The 20,978-nt window shown below is 32.5% G+C and overlaps 2 protein-coding genes and 1 long non-coding RNA gene across 9 annotated transcripts; 1 reads left to right on the top strand and 2 right to left on the bottom strand.

Annotated features, from left to right (window-relative positions):
- Positions 1 to 1,702: 1,702 nt before the first annotated feature.
- LOC132803457 (uncharacterized) lies at positions 1,703 to 4,839 on the bottom strand. 2 transcript variants are annotated; one of them, XR_009638723.1, is made up of 4 exons: positions 4,615 to 4,839; positions 3,966 to 4,531; positions 2,078 to 2,144; positions 1,703 to 1,954 (listed from the first exon to the last, which is right to left on the bottom strand). It is a non-coding gene; the product is annotated as an uncharacterized LOC132803457 (long non-coding RNA). The 2 variants fall into 2 exon arrangements; XR_009638724.1 differs by having other exon boundaries at positions 2,078 to 2,132; positions 4,615 to 4,838.
- A 936-nt stretch (positions 4,840 to 5,775) lies between these two features.
- Positions 5,776 to 20,866, top strand: LOC107416115 (persulfide dioxygenase ETHE1 homolog, mitochondrial). Of its 5 annotated transcripts, XM_060816679.1 has the most exons (10): positions 5,796 to 6,221; positions 6,668 to 6,796; positions 6,983 to 7,090; positions 7,767 to 7,901; positions 8,081 to 8,122; positions 8,247 to 8,306; positions 8,430 to 8,483; positions 19,848 to 19,872; positions 19,981 to 20,097; positions 20,370 to 20,866. In XM_060816679.1, the coding sequence occupies exons 1-9, from the start codon at positions 5,955 to 5,957 to the stop codon at positions 20,085 to 20,087; spliced, it is 927 nt and encodes a 308-aa protein (XP_060672662.1). In that variant the 5' UTR covers positions 5,796 to 5,954; the 3' UTR covers positions 20,088 to 20,097; positions 20,370 to 20,866. The 5 variants fall into 5 exon arrangements, with proteins under 5 accessions (XP_060672666.1, XP_060672665.1, XP_060672664.1 ...); XM_060816682.1 differs by lacking the exon at positions 8,081 to 8,122 and having other exon boundaries at positions 5,794 to 6,221; XM_060816680.1 differs by lacking the exons at positions 19,848 to 19,872; positions 19,981 to 20,097; positions 20,370 to 20,866 and adding exons at positions 9,039 to 9,063; positions 9,172 to 9,527 and having other exon boundaries at positions 5,797 to 6,221.
- On the bottom strand, positions 10,621 to 16,173 carry LOC132803497 (putative disease resistance RPP13-like protein 1). 2 transcript variants are annotated; one of them, XM_060816671.1, is made up of 5 exons: positions 12,717 to 16,173; positions 12,064 to 12,215; positions 11,929 to 11,962; positions 11,693 to 11,816; positions 10,621 to 10,752 (listed from the first exon to the last, which is right to left on the bottom strand). In XM_060816671.1, the coding sequence occupies exon 1, from the start codon at positions 16,156 to 16,158 to the stop codon at positions 12,754 to 12,756; it is 3,405 nt and encodes a 1,134-aa protein (XP_060672654.1). In that variant the 5' UTR covers positions 16,159 to 16,173; the 3' UTR covers positions 10,621 to 10,752; positions 11,693 to 11,816; positions 11,929 to 11,962; positions 12,064 to 12,215; positions 12,717 to 12,753. The 2 variants fall into 2 exon arrangements, with proteins under 2 accessions (XP_060672654.1, XP_060672653.1); XM_060816670.1 differs by lacking the exon at positions 10,621 to 10,752 and adding an exon at positions 10,942 to 11,080.
- Positions 20,867 to 20,978: the final 112 nt, after the last annotated feature.

Here is a 20,978-nt window from a genome sequence, read left to right as displayed (position 1 = left end):
TTAAAAGGCAAACCCAACAAACAAATAGAAATACAAACACAAACACAATACGAAATGCAAATACAAACCACAAAACACATCACAAATACAAATACAAAAAGCTGACCTTATGCACTGCTGCATTACGATCGTTCAGAATGTCCGTGATAGCCGTTGCCTCTCAAACTAGATATTACCTAATTAACCAATAATAATAATAATAAGATTAAAATTAAACTAGTTGTTAAGCTTTGGGGTGGGTCGGTCAAATAAGTTTCTTCAAAATAAGTAAATTATCGTAAAAAGCAATTGATTTACCGAGAGCAAAGCTATTAATAATGGCGTGATTTACATTGACTTTGGTACAAAGCAGCCTGTAAAGTCCATTGACATAGGAAGAAGATGACGATGAAATTAAGGATTGGATATTGTCAAAGCCGACCCTACAGGAACTAATCCCTAACCGAACCACGCGCTTCAACATCGCCGCCACCTCAGAAATTCCCGCTTGAAAGTTGGAAGAAATATTACAAAACTATCCAAAACTCTCATGTATCCGTGTGATTCGAATTCGTGGTTTCTTATAAGTAGACTGCCAACCTTCTGGATAAATATAAACAATTTTTTTTTTTTTTTGGTTGACATCTTTTTTTTTTATACATATATATATATATATATATATATATATATATATATATGGAATTTTGTTTAGTTTTCTCTGTAGAAATCAGTTTTATAATTATTGTTCTTAACATTTTATATTTTTTTTGCTTGAAGTTCTTAACGTTTTATAAGACACTTAATTGATAACATCTATTATCTATATCAAAATCAAATGATTTTAGCATAATTACATTTTACACCCTTAAATTATAGAATATATATTTTGTCCTACCAATTAATTTATTCAATTAACTCTAATGCATCTTTACCTCTTAATCATCAAATTTTGTTTAGAATTAAAAAAATAAAATTGACTTAGTTGATAAATCACTCACAATTACGATAAAGATGTTCTGGGTTTGAAACATTAAATGATAAACAAATTATTAAAAAACTTTTATTTACAAATTATGATTAAAAAACCATAAATTGTTTATGCTAATTTTTGTAGTAATTGGCTTTTCTTTTCTTTATTAATTGAAAAAACGACTATCAATTTTCATGCTCTGATTAAAACATATAATTATATCTGTTAAATCAATTAGTAAAAATCTCTGTCTTTTGTGCTTTCTTCTCTTTTGAATCCCTGACTTTTCATGGTTAAAGAAAACAAAAAAAACAAAAAAAAAAACCCTCTAGAAAAAAAATAATAATAACAAACAAACAAACTTTCAAGATCAAATTTCCTCATAATAATGGACCCGAGGAATTTGAGCTGAAACAAGGTGAAGCCAGGCCAGGCCTGACCGCTTGGTGGCCTATGCCTAGGGCATTCACAGAAAAGGGTCCTAAAAAAATTCCCTCTTATATTTACAAAATATACTTACATTAAATTCTCTCATATTGAAATAACTATATACATAGTTCTAACATGTATTTTATTTAATATTCCAATTAATTTAGCTTAGATATGAAATAAGTAAGTTAAGATCCCAATTAATTGAACTTAGATATGAAATGGGTAAAGTTCAATTTGATAATTGATAAAGTTTTCTTGCTTGAGGTTATTTTGGTTCAAGGGGATCTTGATGGGAATTGCAAGGGGTAACTTCCAATTTTGCTTTTTTCCTTTTTAATCATATCGATGCTTAATGGCACGAGGAATTTTTCTGTACACAATGTTTACCAAAGTAAAATCCTTATTGATGCACATGGTTTTAACACATTAAAAACAAACACAATGACAATGGCAAATACAAATACAAGAAGTGGACCTTGTGCATAGGTGGTCTACGATCGTTTGGAATGTTGGTAATAGCAGCCGTTATCGCCTCTGCTTTGTTTGGAAGACAAACCTTGCCTTGCTTGGTAACTATTTATTACCCAATTAACAAAAAATAAAAATTAAGGTAAAATTAAAGTAAACTAAAATTTTAATCTCCGAGTTCAAATTTCTTCAAAAATATGTAAAAATTTCAAAAGCAAATAAATTTACCAGGGTTAAGTTATCAAGAACAGCCAGATTTCCACTGGGTTTGGTAGAAAGCTGCCTGCAAAAACCACTCAGAATCGAAGAAGAAGAAGAAGAAGATGATGAAATTAGCCCTAATTGAAGGACGAGCTTAGACAACAACGCTATCATCTTAGAAAGAAATTCAGCTGAATAACCTTCGAATAATAGCTCTTTTAAGACCCCAAAATAATAATAATAATAATAATAAAAGATTAAAGATTAAAATTAAAAAATTATCTAAAATATGCAAATACATTTTTTAAAAACAAAAGATTCGTATACAAATTAATACGACTTCTACACCGTACCTATTTTCTTTTCCTATGCTTGATCCTGACGGAGTATGGAGTACTCTTCCAGGAAAAAAAAAAAAAAATATACATATATATATATTTACCGAAAAAAGGGAAAAACACAATGTTACTTTTTTTTTTAATGATGATTTATTTTTTATTTATATTTTAACAAATCAGTGCAAATGGCAATGGCCATTGGTTACCTTATTTATCAAAAAAAAAAAAATAAAAAAATAAAAAAATAAAAAAATAAAAAGAAAAAAAAGAAAAACACTAATAAGCTACTATTTGTGTTCTTTTTGGCTTTTATTTTCTGTACTAATTAATTAAAATTAGATTTTTTTTAAATTACTATTTATTTAATACTTAATACTATAATTAAAACATAACATATCCATAAGAAAACATGCTATTAATAAACTCTATATTACGTGCTTTCTGCTCTTTTGCATCTCCAATCCTTCATGATCAATTTCTGTAAATATAAATAAATAAATAAACTTTCACGATCAAAGTTTCCTCATAGCAATGCAGCCTCGGAATTATGGCCCGAGCAGGTGAAGCCTGGACCCGCTTAACCGCTTTGGGACCCGACATAAACAATGGCCCAAAAATTTTTTCTTTTATATTAAAATTATTTATTATACAATAAATATTATATTTTTAATGAATTATTAAAATTACTATATACAAATTGATAAGTTTTTAGAAACATAAAAATTACGAGTTTCCTATAATTTCACATTAAATCCAATTAATTATTTATAGTTATAAGTAATTCAAAAAACAGTTTTAAAAAACAGTTAGGGACGTTTCAGAAACAATTTTTATGATCAAAAAAAACTTTGGGCATATTATTGTTCGTTAGTTTTCAAAAAAACAATTGGTTTGAATCAATTTTATAAAATGAAAATGCTAAATTTGAATTTGTATTTTTAGAATTTAAAAACATGTTAGGTAATATATTAAAAAAAATTTACGAAATTGATAAAATTATATTTGGTAAATATTAATATGATGTATATCTATATGGTAAAAAAAATTTATTTTTTAAAAATGATAATCATTATCCATATTTTTGTCTAACATATATTAAATATAAGAGATACCAATATCTTTTTATATATTTGTTTTCAAAATTTTTCAAATTCATGTAAAAAGTGTTTTGAATGTTTATAAATTTGCTCATATTTTAGATAATGTTTTCAACTTTTTTAAAATTTTAAATTTCAAATAAAGTTACTCAAATGTATTTTTTGTCATTTTTCAATTTGTAAAATGAAAAATCGTTTTGTGAAACATATAAGACTTGTTCTTAAAGTGCTTATTTCATAAATTAAAAAAATTAAAAAAAAAAAAAAAAAAAAGACAGAGAGAAGCGAGGGAGAGAGAGAATAAAGGAAAAATGAAGAAAATAAACTCTTTATTTTCTACGATTAAAAAAAAATATATATCCTTATTACCCAGGAAACAACAATTACTTTTCGCTTATTTATTCATTTTTTAAAAAGAGCACTTACAACTTCAATTCAAAAATACATACTGGTTAGAAAAAAGAGGGGAAAAAAAACTACCTGAGCACCTCGAAGAACTGCCTCAGCACATTTGCGACTCACAATTACCTCCTTAGGAGGTATACCATCAGCATAACCATAATCAATTTTGTGTGGTCCTGAACCCCTGACAAACAGAACATAGTCTAACCCTGGAAACTGACACTTTGAAATGGGACTGCTGTGAAAGCTCTCCTTGAACTTATTTGTGACGCCATCTTGTTCTGAAGCTGCCTTACCACAGTTATGCAAACTCTGGGAATTGCAATTGGCGTCGGTTTTGCAGCATTAATCTCTACTCCAAAAGAACTAATCTTCTAATTTATGCTTGGCAGCCGAGTAAACAGAGAAGGTAAAGTTAATTACTCCTATTTTCTCCCACACGAAAGGGTAACCAAACGATTCACTTAAAAAAATAAATAAATAAAGAATCCAGTATCAGAGTAAGTGATTAAAATAAGTTACGTGAGAGCTTGGGAAATGCAGGAGAAATGGTCAGGTCCGTAAGCTCTGACAAAGTAGTCCTCCACCTGAGGGTTCCATCGCAGAATTGGTTTGAAACAGTATCTCTCTGATATGTCCTCCATCTGTTTGCATTTTTACCTCCTTCAGAAACATATATATATGTGCCAATATAATACCCAAGAATTTGGAAGGTAGAGAAAGGAACCTGAGGAGTGGGCCTTAGAAGAGTGAGAAAGCTGCTGCTTCTGAGGATTGTTGCGAGGAAGAAGAAGTCCCTCGCTTTCTTCATTCAAAAGAGGCGAAATGCAAGGGTTTTGCGCCCCAACAGTGCTGTTTTTGGAGCTCCATTTCCTGATGCCTTAATGGGTCGCAACTTTAGACAATACTAGGCCCAAACTTAAATTTCCAATTTTTTTTTTTTAATTTTTTCATTGGAAATTTTTTCTTTTGTTTATTACGCTTTTTTTTTTTTAGATATTTGTTTATTACACTATATAAATTTCATTTCACATGTTAAAATTTTTCATTTAAGTATATTTCTCATATTACAAGCAAATATTATAGAAACGTTGGTTCACAGATATCAAACATGGTATATTCAATACCTTGAATAAATTTTTAAAAATAGTTATCAAATAATAATAATAATGCTAAAAACACATGATATATAGAAAAATAATGTGGTAGATTTTATTTATATCTTACATAAATTTCTCAACCATTGAATTGAAAATCATATTTGGTAAACTCAATTTTTGACAATTGCATAAAAAGATATTATGTATCAGACCAACAAAAAAAAAAAAAAAAATCCTAATTTTGCTATTCATTCTTTAGCTGAATATATCTAAATTGTTTTTTTATTATTATTATTATTATCATTATATTTAAATTGTTCAATCATACAAGTTCGAACCATATGAGATTATTCCATCAATCACCAACACTAACTTTTAATCAATATTGAATTCTGCTGCTCATCCACACTTGTGAAGTGTATGCTTATTTGGTAAATATATATTGGCTACCTGTAATATATATATATATATATATATATTTTAAACTAAAACCTTGGAGTTTGAAAGAATAAAGCAGGACTATGGCATAAAAATGTTTGTTAAAATAATTATTGATAAATAAAAAAGAAAAGAAAAGAAAATAATTATAGATGAAAATAAATAAATAAAATAATAATAATAATATTGAATTATTTGTCCAATGAAAATAAAGAAAAGGAAAACAGAAAACGTGCCACTTGTAGGTTCTTAGTGCCTCTACGGCATTACCAACTTTTTGTTTTGGCATAAATACTCCGACGACTGCGCTGTCACTTTCAGTCACACGCTTCGTCATTGGCGCGCACAACTTCCAAAACACAAACATCACCATTATTCAGCCCACAAACGAATCCATTCCATTTCCAATCGCTCTCTCTCTATCTTTCTCCGCAAGCTCTGTGTTCTGGAGTGCTCAGTGAGAGAGCACTGAATCAGAGACGTAGTATATAATAAACCAAATAAATAAATAAATAAATAAAAATAAAAAATGCTGGCCATGAATCTCATCCGCTGCTGCTTATCTCTTGCTCGGAGATCTCCTTCCCATTTCCTGAATCTCTCCACCACGCAAACCCTAGTCTCTCCATCATCATCTCGCTTTAAGTTGATCACCTTCCAAACAATGGTCTCGCGCGCTTACACGACGCCGTCTCATCCTTCCGGGAAGCTACTCTTCCGTCAGCTCTTCGAGAAGGATTCCTCCACCTATACTTACTTGCTCGCCGATGTCTCTCATCCCGATAAACCTGCTCTGGTTAGCTTTCCTTTCCATGTCAAATTGACCTCTAATGTTGATTAATGTTCTTTCAGATATTTATTTTGCTTTTTTTTCCTCTTAGAAAGTTCGCATTTTTATTATTATTATTATTTTTTATTTTTTTTGGGGTTTCCCGCTTGTTTATGTTTTGATGTAAAAATACTTAGTAACTTGCAAATTTATACATATTTAAAATGTAGGATTGTGCCATTTCAGAATTAGCATCGAGCATCGATCACTTTTTATGATTATTATTGCAATTTTATTTTAGGCTCAACAATGTAAATTTTACGTTGTCCTGTTCACGATCGAAGCTCGTAACTTCTTAATAAGGATTCACGTCATTGAGGAAATTTTTTGTCCTGAAAATATGCTGTAAGAATCTTAGACCTGCGTACGCAAATTTGATGCATTCGTATTACATGTGTTTATTTGATTTGCAGTTGATTGACCCAGTTGACAAGACAGCGGAGAGAGACCTTTCCCTTGTTAAAGAGTTGGGACTCAAGTTAATTTATGCTATGAACACGCATGTCCATGCTGACCATATAACTGGCACTGGCCTCATAAAGGTTTGATACCACTTACCTACATAAATATGATAAGTAATTTTGCCTTTTGTTGCTTTGAATATCTTCACCGAAGTGCTAGTTTATCATTAGAGTTTGTTTCTATTTGATGCTGTAGAAACAAAAATGGAATTTTACCTTTTTCATTTTCTTTATGCATTCCACTATATGTAAATTTGTTTATTGTAGACCAAGGTTCCAGCTGTGAAATCTGTCATTTCTGAAGCAAGCAAATCAAAAGCGGACCTCCTGATTCAAGCTGGTGATAAGATATATTTCGGTGACCTGTTTTTGGAGGTTTGACCAAAGCTGCTTGTTAATTATATAATTAGTTTATTACAAAGTGGAACAGAGAAACTTGTTGTTTCTGTTGTTATTTTATTTTATGGAGAACTATATCATACAGAAGCATGCAAACTTGTTTCAGTTACTAAAGAAATTGAGAATATTATTAGGTTGTGAAAAAAATGTCTGCTCATATGCATGGTGAAGCAATAGCCATAATTGTTCCCAGTTTCTTTCTTGAATCTTGAGCACTGTTTCAGAAAAGCCCATCATCTATTTGTTGAGCCTGCTTAGTTTTCAATCTACATGATTTATTTATTTATTTATTTATTTATGTATTTGTTGTTAAGAATCTGGAACATGACTTCTTGGGCTTATTTCCTGGGCTTGTTTTATGCTAAAAAGGTTTCAAGTAAATCCATCTGTGTGAAGCGAGAGTTGATGCATAGCAAATCTTTGCTGTTCTAAAAGTGTTTTTATTCAAACCTTAAGGAAAGTAACATTTAAATTTATAGAATTAAATAAATCCCGAAGTGTATGCTGATGCATTCCATTTCTGGTGCAACAGTAACCAGTGATCCTTGCTGGTGAGCTTGTGTTGTGTGTTAGTGGATATGGGTGTGGGTGTGGATGTGGACACGTCTATAGATGTGCATATAGGTGTGTTTATAAGTAAATTTTGTTGCAGGTTCGATCTACTCCAGGCCATACTTTAGGCTGTGTTACATATGTTACAGGGGATGGCCCTGATCAGCCCCAACCAAGGATGGCCTTTACTGGGGATGCCTTACTAATACGTGGTTGTGGAAGAACTGATTTTCAGGTTTAGTGTGTCAAATCCTCATTCTTAACATCTTCAAAATGTTTTTGACAGTTTTTTCAGAAACAGGAAACAGAAAACTGTAGATGGTCTTCCAATGTACTTCTTATTTCATTCTTGAAATGAGGAGTGTTGATTAATTTATAAGGTAGCTTGATTTAATTTCTTTTATCTGCTTGCAGGGTGGGAGTTCACATGAACTGTACAAGTCAGTGCATTCGCAGGCAAGGATTTGAGATTAGGAAGTAGGAAATTGTGTTTCCATGATAAAGAAATTGTTAAATACATTTGGCCTTTTAGACATTTCACCAGGAAACCACTAATTCTCTTTTTGTGTTATAAATCCAGATCTTTACATTGCCCAAGGATACACTAATCTACCCTGCTCATGATTACAAGGGATTCACCGTATGGAATTATCCACTGTTTCTTTTGCGTTGTTTTTATTTTTTTAATTTTTATTTTATATATATATATATTTCCATTTTTTCTTGGGTCTGTTTCTTATGCCATATGCTACCTTGATTACAGGTTAGCACTGTGGGCGAGGAGATGCTCTATAATCCTCGGCTCACAAGAGATGAGGTAAATTATTTGCCCTATCATGTGAATATCTTATTGTTTCTTAGAAAGATTTCAAAGTTACTATCTGGAAAATGATTGTACCATTGTATTGATTTCCGAATCCTTGGTAGAAAGACTTTAATTAAAGATGCCATGGCGTGCTAGTTCCCTGTGTTGTATTAGATTCAATGGAATCAAACCAAGCATTTACTTGACATATTTATCAATATTTTTTTGAAAAATCATTTGAAAACTGCTGATAGTTCACGCTGGTGTGATAAGAACTCCAATGAAACAGAAGAGAAAAAAAATGAAAGAGGATCGCATAGATTGTGTTAATTTGGATGACAAATAAATAAATAAATTGAAAAAAAAAAAAAAAAACAGCTTGTTAAGAGCTAGATAAAGCTGAAATTCTTGAATTGAATTTTGCATGTTTTTAATCTATATGTAAGACATCATTTTGGTTTGTCTCTGTTTTTGTTTGTCTCTGTTTTTGTTTATATTATACCTAATGTCGGTACTTTTCCACTTCATTAGTATCTGACCTTGACAACTTTAATCTTTGCTGTACAGGAAACATTTAGAAATATCGTGGAAAGTAAGTATAATTATCTAGCATTACCAACATTCAAAATGACAGCTGCAATTTTATTTGTTTTACTTATATTCTGTGAGTTTGTATTAAGTTAAAATGACTGTTTCACAGATCTGAGCCTTCCTTATCCAAAGATGATTGATCTAGCTGTCCCTGCCAATATAGTCTGTGGGTTGCAGGATTTATCAGCAAAGCCTGTTGAGGCTATCTCAAATTGAACATGGTCAGGTATGGCTTATATGTTATTGGTCGACAACAGACTGCTCAACTTGTCTGGAACTATGTGTTGGATATTTCTTTGTCCTTGTCCGTGTATAGGCTGCTATTTTTGTAAATTCTATAAGTTCTTTTCAAGGTGTTAGTACCACTGCTTTTATATAGTTCTTCTTGTGGGGTTAAGTTAAAGATCTAGCTATTTGTAGTTGTAGAACCCGAATGAATATATGCACTAAAATTCCCTTTTCTTTTTTATTCATTTAAAAAAAAAAAAAAAAAAAAAAAAAGAACCCTTCCTCCCTAGAATTTAGGTTTCTCATGTTTGGATAGTTTTTCGTTTCATTGGACTTAGAAAGTATCTTGAATCTTCCGTACAACTTGAAAGGCTCATTTTGTTATTATTAGGTGGCTACATGGATTTGCACACCTTCGAATCGTAGTGAGCAACACTCATACATAACAGCATTTTCTTGTGTAGCAGAAGAAGAAAAGAGCACAATGTACAACAGGAACCACTTCTCACCCAACTTTCTCTAAGCCTGGTTGGTGCTCACATATGACCGGCCGCAACTACTTAGAACTTTTCTTTTATAAAATAAACGACAAAAAGCTAGTTGGAAAAATATAACTGGAACTTCTTGCGAGAACTTTCAATAAGTATTTCCAAGCCCTTCCACAACCAGAAACACTTTTAATAATAATGTAATTATTGGTAAATTAGGACACACAAAAATAGTTAGTTCTATTCTATACCTTGGATTGGTAAATAATGAGTTAAGAGGTAATATGAGATACAGAACCAAGCGAGCTTGTTTATAAGTGTTCACTAGAACTAAAAGGAAATCTGTGTGAAAAAATTCCAAATGCGGAACAGAATAAACAAAAAGAAATTTTGTGATTAATGGGGTTAGCAAGTGTCATTTTACTATAATTTTCCGATTCAATTTAATATTTTTTTCCATTTTTTTTATAAATTTACTAGTTCGAGAATCTATTAATATAAAACTCATAACATGATTATTTTTCTGGTTTTTGAAGATAAAATGAATAGAATATGTAATGGGGAATAAATTTGTATGATCCATTTTCTGTCGGTCTAAATTTAAGTTTTATACAATATAACCGCCATAGTGTTGGCCTAATATTTTTAATGAAGGCTTTGACAATTCCTTATTCATCCAAAGGAAAATAAGGTCTTGTTCTCTTTATACATTCCATTCCAATAATGGACATAATTAATTTTATAAAAGGTGAGCCTTCTACATGCATGACTGGTCTTTACTCTGCATTTAACAAAAAAAAGTCTTTGCTATGCCCGACAGACTACACAACGCTATACAAACAAAGAATGGCTGCTTCCAAACATAGTATACAGAAACTTGTCCAAGCTTTCCAAATGGCAAGAGTAATGTGATCAGCTTTCGCCTTCTAGCACAAGCTACATATCCAACGCAAAGGAAGAATCTTCAATGGTGTCTGCAACAAGTCAAAATTTCACTTTGATTAAGTTGTAAACATGAATTTCCCTGTGTATAAATGAAATACAATGATTTTCATTCTACTTACTTTTCACATGAAGACATTTTTCAAATGCTTTTTGTTTCCATCTTCACATAAACAGTTATCAATTTCCAAATGCGTTTGATTTCTACTTGTTCCCATAGAGGCTCCAATTATGATTTGAGGTATTCCATGGATTTCCCATATAACCACGAATAGCAAGGTCACTAATTTGCCGATCTAAATATATGTAGCATCTTGTCAGACAGTTCTGATCCTAAGCAGTAGGAAGCTGAAGAATATTCTGCCATGAGTGAGTATTTTGGAAGAAGAGAAAACAAAAAAAACGTTAGGCTGAAAAATATACTTGAATTCAATATTTGTATAATTGTTTTGTAGGATTTACACACGAAGTAAAATAACGTAGAATGTCTATACAAGAAAGCCCAAAAATATAGGTAATCAAATCAAGGTAGACAAGGAAACAAATTGCTAAACTAAAGGAAGATCAATTCCTAAATTACAGGATGACAGCCGTCTAATTCATCTTTTCAATTTATTGGGTTTTATTAGTAGTTTTCATAGTTAAAGGTTTTTGAGATCCAAGTGATAGTAGACATAATTAAGGTATGCTAACGGATTATAAAAACTGTTTTTAATTCTTCTATCCAAAAAGAACATGTTTTTGGAGGAAATCTTTCACATGCTGTGAAGCTATTGTTAGACGGCTAGAATATAAAGTCTTATGATCTTAAGCAGGATTGCACAGTATATCTCTAGGACATTTTCTTCTCATTTTGGCTACATGGCATTACTTTCATAAGGTTAATCATGCCTCAGATTCAAAAATGAAGTTTCAAAATCCCAGAAGCAGTTTGAAACAATTAAAGAGATCATGGCAGTATGGAGTAGTTACCAGGAAGCTTGGCATTATATTGAGTCCAGCTACTATGACCGCATTAGATAGAACTTGGAAATGAAACCCCTTACACGAGTTAACTGGTGCACATTAGTGTTTGCCAGAGGGATAAAGAATGGATCTGCACGGTATTGATTAATATTGCATCATATAATACATAACAGGCTTTAAATGAAAGAAGCAAGTGTAGCTACTTTTGTTTAAGCACAAGAGAAGTGAAAAATTAATCTTACCCGGCTTTTTCCTTTATCAGAAAATGTGAGGCACCTACAATGACAATAAGAGCATTATATACAGAAATATTACACTTTCAAATATAAAATTCGCGAAGTGAAAACATTTTGAAATTGAAAATTTAAATTGTGGACCTCAATTTCTTGCCATGTTAGAGGACATGTTGTAAATGGGACATGTTGTAAATGAACAGTCACATAAGCAAAAGATGCGGAAAGAAGTACTTCGGAAAAGCACAGCAACAGATTGCAGGAAGAAATTCTCAAGCGTCAAGGTAGCCCTGTCTCTGGAAAATTAAATGAATTAAACGTCAAGGTAGCCTTGTTCTGAGGTTTAAGAATATGAATGAAAAATATGCAAAAGGTACACAAAAGGCCAGTCCCACCATTTTTACACAAAAAGCATCATTACTAGGCATATATACAGACATCAAAATCTAACTAGATTTAAGTGCTTTTGTTTTTGAAAAAAGATTATAGAATCAAGCCCAGAAAGAAGGGTTAAAAATTGTAAATCAAGATCTCTGTCAACAACCAGAAGCAGTTTTAAAATGGAGAAAAAAATAAATAAAAATATTATAATTAATTTTACTGATATTTACTCCTTATTAATGTTGAGGCACATCAATTAATTGTACATAATCATAGGAAGAGGAAATGAAGAGTAACAGATATTTTTAAAGTGAAGTGATAGAGAATGAATATTCATCAAAAAATGAAAACAAACAGAGAGTAAAATTCAAAGCATAATGTCAGAGATTCTAGAAAAGAAAATAATAAATAAATACCTGAACAATTTTGGAGAAGACGGACATCTCTGTATAATTAGCACATATCATCAATTATAATTCTGTCAACTATCCGTATACAAGGGATGTGAGCGATCTTGGGCCAATCTTCCCCTATCTCTCTCTGGCAGCGTTGAGCTACCAAAGGACAACTCTCGATCGACAATAGTTCAAGAGAAGCAGGCAGACCTTCTTCTGGCAAGCACTGGAGATTAGTGCACTTACAAATTTTCAATTTTTTGAGGGAGGTTAGACTTCGAAAGGCCTTGCTATATAGGGATCTAAGATTGGGAATATTACGAAGAGTGAGAGAAGTGAGGGTGATGGGAAGTTGCCCTTCCTCCAAAAATGAATCCAGCGCTACATTTTGCCCGCCGATTGTGACAGATGTAAGAGAGGTGAGCATCCCCAGATTCCACTGCATGTTGATAGTAAATAGCTTATCGCATCCCAAAATTGAAAGTGATTTTAAATTCGAAGGCCACCCCTCTTCCAAAAGTGAGACCAGTTTTCCGCAACACAAAATGCGGATTGTATGGATAGTGGAGGGCAATCTCCCTTCTGGAAGTGACTCCACTTCTGGACAGCAAGATAATTCCAACACCTCGAGCGTTGGAAGTTGATCATCTTGGAGTGAAGCCAGCAGCATTTTGCATCCCGAGATTTCAAGAGTATTTAAGGATGGAAGACAATCAGGCAAGCAGGCTGCACTTAGCTTCGGACAATTATTTAATTCAAGCCTTTCAAGTTTAGGGAAAGCTCCATCTTCTTGCTCACCTTCCATCAGCAACCACTCTTCCCAACTTGACATATCTGAAAATTTTAAGAATTCTAACGACTTAAATGGCCTAGTCATTGAATTAGAAGAAGAACCACCACAGTAAAATTCATGCCCTATTCTCCCCACCATATCAAACCCTTCCACACACAGCTCTTTGAGAGAGGGAAGTTGTCCAAGTGGTGGCAACAAATAACAATTTCTACAATTCGTTAGCTCCATTTTTCCCAAACGACAGAACAAATCACGTCCTACCCAGTCGGGAAAGCTTGTACCTCCATAATTTGCAATTGCCAACTCTTCCACATTTATTTGAGGTTCAAGTCTTTCTAATACCTTTTTTGCTTTATGTGAATCGTCAACATCATTGTCCCACGCCAAACTCAGTCTGGTAAGGTACTTCTTATCCATTAATGCATTTGCCACTGAAACATCATCAACGTTTACAATATTCTCTAGCCTTTTGATGTCAAGACTACCACGCAAATTTGAAAGCTTTTCTAACTCTTCAATACTCGATCCACTATCTTTGCCTACGATAAAATAACTTAGTTTTTCAAGAAATTTCAACGCAGACATTTGAGGTGGCATCTCCTCTAAATAAGTCCCCTCAATGTCGATGTGGCGCAAGTTGGTCAGTCTTGCCATACTGTTTGGTAAGCGACTAAGGCTACGACAATATGACAATGACAATGTACGCAAATCAGGCAAATTGCATATCGTCTCAGGTAACTGTTTAACAGCGGTAAGAGACAAGTTCAAGTACCTTAGGTTTTTTAAATTGCCAATTGAATTAGGCAAACATCTAAAATTGTGACAAGATGTCAATTTTAAGGTCTGCAAGTTGTACAAAGTACAAACTGTATCCGGTATTGCTTCAATTCTACTCCAACTTAAATCCAAATACCTTAGAAGCTTTAAATTTCCAATAGAATCGGGCAACGGCGAGATTGGAATGCAACGAAGCACTCTTAGGCATTGCATTGTTTGCATCGGTTCAAAATCTGATGACTCTAATCCATTTCGTAGCAAAGTGCGCCATAACTTATTTTCAAAAGGAGCCTCTAAATTCTTGATGCTACGGCCATATCCCATACATGATAAATGGCGAGCATTACTTGAAACAACTTTTGAGTCATTATCATCCAATCTCAAACAGAATTCTCCTGAAACAAAACTAGCTAAATCATTCACAAGATCATGCATGATAAAATTATCGTCACAACATTGAAAGAATGATCTTGACACTAGATCACTAAAGTACTCATCTCCAACTTCTTCTAGAGTCTTGTATTTTTGAGGCTGCAGAAGATCTTCTGCCATCCATAATAAAATTATTATTTCTTTTTCAAAAAGAAGATCTTTTGGAAAAATTGAGCAATAAGCAAAACATCTTTTTAGATTTGGAGGCAAATAGTAATAGCTCAACCATAGAGCTGGAAGAATGTCACACTTCTTTTCATCAATCAATTCCCATATATCATTCTTGAGTATTTTTTCCCACTCCTTGGAATTGAGTTTGGAGCGCAAAAGACCACCAAGTGAAATTATTGCTAAAGGAAGACCTTGGCATTTTTCAACAATTTTTTTACCAATCACTTCCAAATCTGAATATATACTTGGCTCCACATTATTATTACTGAATGCGTGTTTTGCAAATAATTTCCAGCCATCTTCATCTGATATTACTTGGAGACGATGATTTGGAACATTGCCCATCATTGATCCAATACTTTCACTACGTGTTGTCACAATAATCTTACTTCCACACGCTGCAAATTCAAGTGGACTCTTCAATGCATACCAGCGGTCATAATTCTCATTCCAAACATCGTCAAGAACCAAGAGAAACTTTTGGCCTTCCAAAACCTCCTTCAACTTAAGTTGCAGGTCGTATTGGTCCTCGATAGAGCATGTTCGAGAAGTGACCTTTTCCAGAATTGCTTTTGTCAACATAAAAACATCAAACTCATCAGATACTGTAATCCACATTTTGATGTCAAATAAGTTGTTTACTCTGAAATCATTGTAAGCGAGCTTAGCAAGGGTGGTCTTGCCCAGCCCACCCATGCCTACAATGGGAATTACAGATATCTTATTAACAGTATCAGCATCTGAGGGCAACAAATTAACAATGGCCTCTTTATCAGCATCCCTACCATGGATACCAGATTCGTCTTCCAAAGGTGGTACTATTATTGAAACTCTAGGTGGAGATTTGTTGTCAACACGGCCTACTTCTTTCAAACCAATCAGATCCTTATCTTTCACAATATATTCAAGTGCGTCAAGGATCTTGGCTATCCTTTGGTTAATTTGCTTAGCATAAGATCTAGTAGAGAAGAAGCTGAGTAGATGAGGCTTACCTTCGATCTCGTATCGTAAAGCTTCAGTGTGGATCTCGTACACCAAGTCCTCTGTATTGTAGACCGTGTGTTTGAGCTCATTCAGCCATTTCCTCACAGCAGGATCAGCGAGTTGCTTCTTCTCAGCATCATCCAACACTTTATTAATAGACGATAACTTGATCTTCAACTTGTTCAGCAGCTCATCATCCACATTCTTTTCACGGACGAAGTCAACCACCTGCTTTGAAGCCATCCTATCAAACAGCACCTGAAGGGAAGCAGACAGGAAAGCTCCACCAACCACTTCCAGAGCCATACTTTGTGTATGTCTTCTAGGTTCAAAGTAGCAGAAAGATGTGAGTCTGATCAACTGCAAACGGAGAAAGAGTGTTTCTGTCTCTGTGTTTGTGTTTTGTTGCTAGATCTTAAAAAGTTATTTATTTGCCTTCTTCTTCTTCTTCTTTTTCTTTTTTTTTTTCTTTTTAATTATTAAAATATATATATATATATATATATATATATTTGTAAAATCATTTTCTATTCCTTAATTTCTGGTTCTCGTGCATGTTACTCATTGTGTGCTCCAGCTCATAAAAATGGATAATAATTCCATGCTTTTGGCAAGCAAAAAACCTCTTCTTTGTTTTTTTAAGTAGAAAAAGACACATACATTTGCCCGATCTCATAAAAAATAATTAAGAGCATCGAATGGCAGTCTTTATTTTAAATAACATAATTTTTTAAAATAAAAAAATATTTTAAAAAATTAAAAAAAATAAAGAGTGAATTTTTTTATGCCATTTCAATGATACTAAATATAATTATTTTTTATTTTGCATTTTGCTATAAACAATTATTTATTACATTTTTTTTCTTCTTTTTTTCTTTTCTTAAAACAAAGTAGTATTTTAAAAAATTCAAATATAAAATTATAATTAATAAATTAATTATAATTGTGTATAGGAAATTGTTTATCACTATATAAGTTCGTTAAAAATTTTATATAAAGAGTGATTTTAAGAATCAAATATCACTTTTTAGTTTAATTTTTCAATTTAAAAATTACATTATTTATGAAAATGAAATAAATTTTTTTCAAATACAAATAATAAAATACTTTTAAAGAATTTTTTTGGAGATGCAGCCTATATTTTATGTATTCTTTTCATGGTTTGTTCTGATTTAAGTATTCAAATATATTGTTATTACCACAAAAATAAAAAGGTATTTAAAAGTCGAATCGTTCTGCGTTACTTTAGCAGATTCGACAAAGAACATGTGGCTTACCCGATGGGTAATGTCCCATTCCGAAAATATAATATTAGACAGGGAATTTTTTTTTTTTTTTTTGTATGTATATATATATATATATATTCTTTATTTTTCTAGTTCTCTTCTAATTTCATACAATCTCAATTAGCAATCCCAATTTATTTTCACATGTACAAATAGCAATTGAAAGGGAAAATGGAACTAAGAATTGATTCTTGACTCTTGGGAGACCGAGAAAGATGGTGCTACAGCGAGTATTGTTGCGTACAAGTAGAAAAAGTCCCTCACTTCTTCATTCAAAAAATGCGAATAAGTGGCATTAAAGTTTCTTTTTAATGAATGTCATCAAAGTTAAAGGGGCCCACCCAAATGGAGCTCCATCTTAATGGGTAACAAGTCAGACGCAGCTAGGCCCAGAAGTGTTTCTGTTTGATTGGTTTCAGTTCATTTATTAAACAGCTGTTTCTAAAGGCTTTCTTTTTTTTTTTTTTTTCCCACAAATAAATACATGCTTTCTGCTTTACTTGTTTCAAAAATAAAAGTACTACTAAAATGTGCTTTACAATAATATTATTCTAAAACTGACCAAAAAATAATAATTTTATTTTAAATGAGTTAATTGCATAAACACTGGTGCATCTCAGTGGTTGTGTCAAAATGATCATATCTATTTATTTATTTTTTTAAGTAATTTCCTCTATATACTTTGTGAAACTGCCAAATAGATCCTTTATAAAAATATTGAAGGGATACATATCCTTCATAAAAAATATTAAAGATATATTTTTCCTGAAACTATGTCGTAAAAATATTAATCCTGCATAAAAATATTAAAGATGTGTTTTGGCCACCTGCTTTTGGAGGTTGGACTGCAGTTGCCTTGTTAGTTACGTAACTAGTTTTATGCAAAGTGGAACAGAGAAGCATGAATTTTTCTATTGTTATTTTATGTTATGGAGGAAACTATATTATACAGAAAGCATACAAACTTGTTTCAGTTATCAAAGAAAATAAGAAATATTAGTATTAGGTAAAGAAATAAAAAGTTACGGTCTATGCTTGTTCATATGCATGGCGAAGTTAGGCAATTGGCATACTTGTTCCCAGTTTCTTTCTCGAATCTTGAGCAATGTTTCATACCAGTGCATCATCATCTATCTATTCAGGCCCTGCTTGGTTTTCAATCTTAAACATGACTTACTTGAGGTTTATTTCCAAGGCTTGTTTCACATCAAGAAGGTTCCATGTAAATCCATTTATGTGAAGCCAGAGTCAATTTATAGGTAGCTTTAATTCCCAACAAACAAGTGTTTCTCACTCAAATCGTAAGGAATTTCAAATTTAAAGTTTATGGCATTTAATAATCCCAAATCGTATAATGATGCATTCCATTTCTGGTACAAGAAAGGAGGAGGGGGGGTGGGGTTGTTGGGAATCTTTACTAGTGACAGCTTGTGTTGTGTGTTAGTGGGTATGTATGTGGATGTGTATATATAAATGTACATGTAGGTGTATCTATTTGCAAATTTTGTTACAGGTTTCATATACTCCAGGTCATTCATTAGGCTGTGTTACATATGTCACAGGGGATGGCCGTGATCACCCTCAACCAAGGAAGGCCTTTACGAGGGATGCCTTATTAAAATGTGGTTGTGAAAGAACTGATTTTCAGGTTTAGTGTCTTAAATTCTCCTTTAAACCTCTTCACAATATTTCTCGACAATTTTTTCAGAAACAGAAGACTATGGATGGCCTTCCAATGAACTTCTTAGTTCATTCCCGAAACGAGGAGTTTTGATTAACTTATAAGGTAACAAGATTTAATTTCTTTTATCTGGTTGCAGGGCGGGAGTTCAGATGAACTCTACAAGTCAGTGCATTCGCAGGCAAGGATTTTAGATTAGGAAGTAGAAAATTGTGTTTCCATGATAAACAAACTGTTAAATACATTTGGCGTTTAGACATTTCATCAGGAAGCCACTAATTCCTATTTTATGTTATCCAGGTCTTTACATTGTCCAAGGATACACTAATCTACCCTGCTCATGATTGCAAGGGATTCACTGTATGGAATTATCCACTGTTTCTGTTGTATTGTTTTTATTTTTATTTTTTACTTATATATATATATATATATATTCTCCCCCCTCCTTTTTGGGTCTGTTTCTTATGCCATACGCTACCTTGATTACAGGTAAGCACTGTGGGTGAGAAGATGCTCTATAATCCTCGGCTCACAAGAGATGAGATAATTATTTGCCCTATCACGTGAATATCTAATTATTTCTTCGAAAGATTTCGATGTTACTATCTGGTAAATGATTGTACCATTGTCCTCATTTCATTGATTTTGGAATCCTTGGTAGAAAGGGTTTAATTAAGGATGCCAGAATGCGCTGGTTCCCTGTGTTGTTCAATGGAACCAAGCCAAGCATTCACTTGACATATATATAAATATTTTTTGAATAATCATTTGAAAACTGTTGATGGTTCAGGCTGGTGTTATAAGGACTCCAATAAAATAGAAGAGAAAAGAATGAAAAAGGATTGGATAGATTGTGTTAATTTGGATGACAAAAAAATTTTGGAAAAAAAAAAGCTTGTTAAGAGCTAGATAAAGCCGGAAATTCTTGAATTGAATTTTGCATGTTTTTAATCTATATGTAAGACATCATTTTGGTTTTTCTCTGTTTTCATTTATGTTATATCTAATGTCGATACTTTGCTATGCAGGAAACATTTAGAAATATCATGGAAAGTAAGTATAATTATCTAGCATTACCAACATTCAAAATGACAGCTGCAATTTTGTATGTTTTACTCATGTTCTGTAAGTTTGTCATAAGGTAAAATGACTGTTTCACAGATCTGAACCTTCCTTATCCAAAGATGATTGATCTAGCTGTCCCTGCCAATATGGTCTGTGGGTTGCAGGATTTATCAGCAAAGCCTGTTGAGGCTATCTCAAATTGAGCATGCTCAGGTATGGCTTATATATGATTGGTCGACAACAGATTGCTCAACTTGCCTGGAACTATGTGTTGGATATTTCTTTGTGCTTGTCCTTGTACAGACTGCTATTTTTGTAAATTCTATAACTTCTTTTTCAAGGTGATAGAACCACTGCTTTTATATAGTTCTTCTTGTGGGATAAAGTTAAAGATCTAGTTATTTGTAGTTGTAGAACCAGAATTTAGCTTAGAAAGTATCTTGAATCTTCCGTACAACATGAAAGGCTCATTTTGTTATTATCAGGTGGCAACATGGATTTGCACACCTTGGAATCGTAGTGAGCAATGCTCATTCATAACAGCATTTTCTTGTGTAGCAGAAGAAGAAAAGAGCACAATGTACAACAGGAACCACTTCTCACCCAACTTTCTCTAAGCCTGGTTGGTGCTCACATATGACCGGCCGCAACTACTTAGAACTTTTCTTTTATAAAATAAAGGACAAAAAGCTAGTTGGAAAAATATAACTGGAACTTCTTGCGAGAACTTTCAATAAGTATTCCGAAACCCTTCCACGACCAGAAATACTTTTAATAATAATGTAATTATTGGTAAATTAGGACACACCAAAATAGTTAGTTCTATTCTATACCTTGGATTGGTAAATAATGAGTTAAGAGGTAATATGAGATAGAGAACCAAGCAAGCTTGTTTATAAGTCTTCACTAGAACTAAAAGGAAATATGTGTGAAAAAATTCCAAAAGGGGAACAGAATAAACAAAAAGAAATTTTGTGATTAATGGGATTAGCAAGTGTCATTTTACTATAATTTTCCTATTCAATTTAATATTTTTTTTCCAAATTATTTTTATAAATTTACTAGTTCGAGAATCTATCAATATAAAACTTTCT

Source organism: Ziziphus jujuba, chromosome 4 (assembly GCF_031755915.1).
Source record: "Ziziphus jujuba cultivar Dongzao chromosome 4, ASM3175591v1".
NCBI classification, from domain to species: Eukaryota; Viridiplantae; Streptophyta; class Magnoliopsida; order Rosales; family Rhamnaceae; genus Ziziphus; species Ziziphus jujuba.
This window is presented reverse-complemented; position numbering and strand designations above follow the sequence as displayed.

Coding starts and splice junctions, on each gene's coding strand:
- LOC132803497 (XM_060816671.1), bottom strand. CDS start 16,158: ATGGCTCTGGAAGTGGTTGGTGGAGCTTTCCTGTCTGCTTCCCTTCAG.
- LOC107416115 (XM_060816679.1), top strand. CDS start 5,955: ATGCTGGCCATGAATCTCATCCGCTGCTGCTTATCTCTTGCTCGGAGA. Junction 6,222..6,667: donor ATCCCGATAAACCTGCTCTG/GTTAGCTTTCCT, acceptor TTTGATTTGCAG/TTGATTGACCCAGTTGACAA. Junction 19,873..19,980: donor ATTTAGAAATATCATGGAAA/GTAAGTATAATT, acceptor ACTGTTTCACAG/ATCTGAACCTTCCTTATCCA.